Genomic DNA, 3,130 nt, shown 5'->3' with positions numbered 1-3,130 from the left:
ATGACTGAGGTGATGAACTCTCTGGAGCCAGGGACGGGAGACTTCAGTGGGGCCGGAGCAGACGAAGACGCAGTATCCTTAGATTCTTTTTATTCTTAGACATATTTACTAGTATCTTTACTATGCTTTTATTTTCTATGCACACTGTAAAGCACTTTGTGACCCTGTCTGTGAAATGCGCTTTATGAATACATTTTACTTACTTACTTACTTACTTACTTACTTACTTACTTACTTACTTGTATACTTACTTACTTACTTACTTACTTACTTACTTACTTACTTACTTACTTACTTACTTACTTACTTACTTACTTACTTACTTACTTACTTACTTACTTACTTACTTACTTACTTACTTATTTACTTACTTGTATACTTACTTACTTACTTACTTACTTACTTACTTACTTACTTACTTACTTACTTACTTACTTACTTACTTACTTACTTACTTACTTACTTACTTACTTACAGCTGAATGTGTTTGTGAAGATTATTACTAACCAGTTTTATTAATTGTATTTATTTAACCTTTTTTTTATACAGGTCATCTCATTTATACACTGGGTCTCATTCTCAAGAGAGACCTGTTAGTGTATGTTTTATCTGGTGAGGTACAGGAACAATAATCAAGAGTAACATGTGGGTGTATAAAAGGCTTAGAAAAATGACTTATGACTCAGTTTATCATCTAAGAAGGAGTATTTGGGTGTGTATTGGCAGTGTTTTTGGTGACTGCCTTGACCAGGTTTTCACAGTTTTCTACAGATCACTGACCCAAACAACTTCACACTCCACACTGCACTCCCTTGTGGCCTCAGTAACACACCCACCAAGTGTGAAGTATTTTGGAGGAAAGGGTTTGGAGAGATATTTGAAGGACAGACAGACATACAGAGAGAATTTTTCCTTTATAGTTACATGTTAACGTTGGTGTGATTCTTCCTGAGGTTTATGTTAACCATTTCTAGTTCAGTTAGTCAGTCAGTTATTTCAGTTATTAAAGATTCAAAATTGAAGATACTTTATGTCATTGTATTAAAGGTGCAGTGTGTAATATGACATCATCAAGTAAGTTCTAGAAAGTTCTAGAATGCAACACTCCCTGGGTAACCCCAACCCTTTCGAATAATAACAGAAGCTACAGTGGCCTTCAAGGACAAGAACAATTCTAAATTTTAAACAATGCACCTGATGACATTCCAACTATGACACTTTCAAGATGGCGGCACTAGGCCTTGGTCCAAGATATGCAGAATTATGGAGATATATGAGACCCTTTCTAAGGGAAAAAAAAATTATTCAAATTTTATTCAAATTTTTTTTTCAGCTATTATGCACTAAATTAAATGTACTTATGGATATTATAATTACTTTCTACAAAATCTGCTAGGAAATAAAACCCAAAATTCTACACACTGCAGGTTTAACGCAACAAAATTATGTTAATGGCAATTAGTGCAGCAGCAGTAAATAAGTAAAAAAAGATAATCAAATGCAATACATTTATTTTAGTTGGGTAATACAAGAATTGGTTAGAGTTCGAAACGAAATTCATATTCATAACATAGGAACCTGATTGTATGGTAAAGTTAGTATAGTATAAGCTAGTTTTTGATACAATTATTGTTGGTACTTGACTTGAAAAGGAATGCAGATCTGACATGGCACCTTTTAAAGCCTACTATTGGTGGATTCAGAGGTTGACTGAGTTCTTTTTTGGGTTAACAGAATTGTAGTCTTTATTTTAGGAAACTTAAAACTCCCTCTGGTCGGCCTTGAAGAACTGAAATTTCCTTTCATCTTCTTCATACCTAAATCTAGTCCATAGTTTTGCAGATAATCCCATTTTTGCCGCATAGTTGTTCTTACACGTGTGTTGTGTGAGGAGAATTTTGTGACCATCTCAACCTTCCACCAAACATTAAAAACATTGAACCTGTGAGCCTGTGAGTCAGTGAACCTTACATGAGCTTGAACCAGACCTTCCCAGAGGCCCATGAAAGGTTTCCCAAGCTGTCCAAGCGGCTTCCCTCCATCGTGGTGGAGCCCACAGACGCAGCCGAGGTGGAGAGCGGAGAGCTGAGATGGCCTCCAGACGAACCCAGCTCACCGGACGCACAGACAGCGAGACAGACAGAGGGACAGACAGAGGCACAGATTGCAGGTTAGTAGGACGAATGAGAGGTCACTGTTTTATATGGTCTGAAAGGTTGTTTTCCTGTTTGTGTATTTGGCTCATTCAGATAAAAATAACCAATCAACCAGGACAAGAGCACAGAATACTACAACTACGTTATTTATATCAGAGAAAATGATAGTATGCTTTTATGCTTGTATTGCATTATTATTATTTTTTTTACTTTTTTGAAATCGGCTAATTTTGATTTAAATACAAATACCATGACAAAAGTAAAGAATTATAACCACTTTCCGTACAGTTTGCTTGTAAAGGCCAGTGTTTTCGTGCAAGCAACGATCTATAGGCCAGCAGGCGCTGGCGTTGTGAGAACACTACCACTTGTGTCCAAAGGGGGCACTAGAATCAACAGAAACTGACTGTTCCTTGTAGCTACTTTAAGCTCTGATTTTAAAGTTTGGGGTAGTTAGTAATCAAGTGCATGTTTCCAGATGAAGAACAGACAAACGTGGACGTGGATGAAGAGGCTTCAGCTGCGGAGATGCAGGAATCCAACTGAACAAACTCTTAACTGCCTAAATCCACTGTTACTGTGTACGGGCTGCGAGGAATGTAACATCATGGGCCCAATATAAGATAGAAGGCTTAAAGGTGCTACGAGGAACTTTGAAATATTTCTTAAACGGTCTAATTATTCCTCTGATGATCATAAATAAAATGTAACAGCAATCGAGACCATCAGTGCAAAGAACGCTATTTTTATATAGTTTTTCTTAATGCCTTTGTCTTGGGTATACGCTCACCCAGGAACAACAGCTGGCATAGTAAAAACACTACCGCTTTTGTCCAAAGGGGGTGCAAGAATTAACACAAACTGAAAGTTCCTCGGAGCACCTTTAAGGAGGCAGTCAGGAGGAAGGGTAGATGAACAGATTCCCAAACCCCAGCTCATGGGCTTGGAGCCAGAGTTTCCACATTCTTAGATAT

General features: G+C 37.5%; 1 protein-coding gene across 1 annotated transcript; it reads left to right on the top strand.

Annotated features, from left to right (window-relative positions):
* Positions 1–2,702, top strand: LOC307261614 (protein LBH-like; the record flags this gene model as incomplete). Its single annotated transcript, XM_080042197.1, has 3 exons — positions 1–72; positions 1,987–2,170; positions 2,635–2,702. The coding sequence occupies 3 exons, from the start codon at positions 1–3 to the stop codon at positions 2,700–2,702; spliced, it is 324 nt and encodes a 107-aa protein (XP_079898323.1).
* Between the last annotated feature and the right edge of the window lie 428 nt (positions 2,703–3,130).

Source organism: Ammodytes marinus, assembly GCF_949987685.1.
Source record: "Ammodytes marinus genome assembly, chromosome: 15".
Lineage (NCBI taxonomy): Eukaryota > Metazoa > Chordata > Actinopteri > Uranoscopiformes > Ammodytidae > Ammodytes > Ammodytes marinus.
This window is presented reverse-complemented; position numbering and strand designations above follow the sequence as displayed.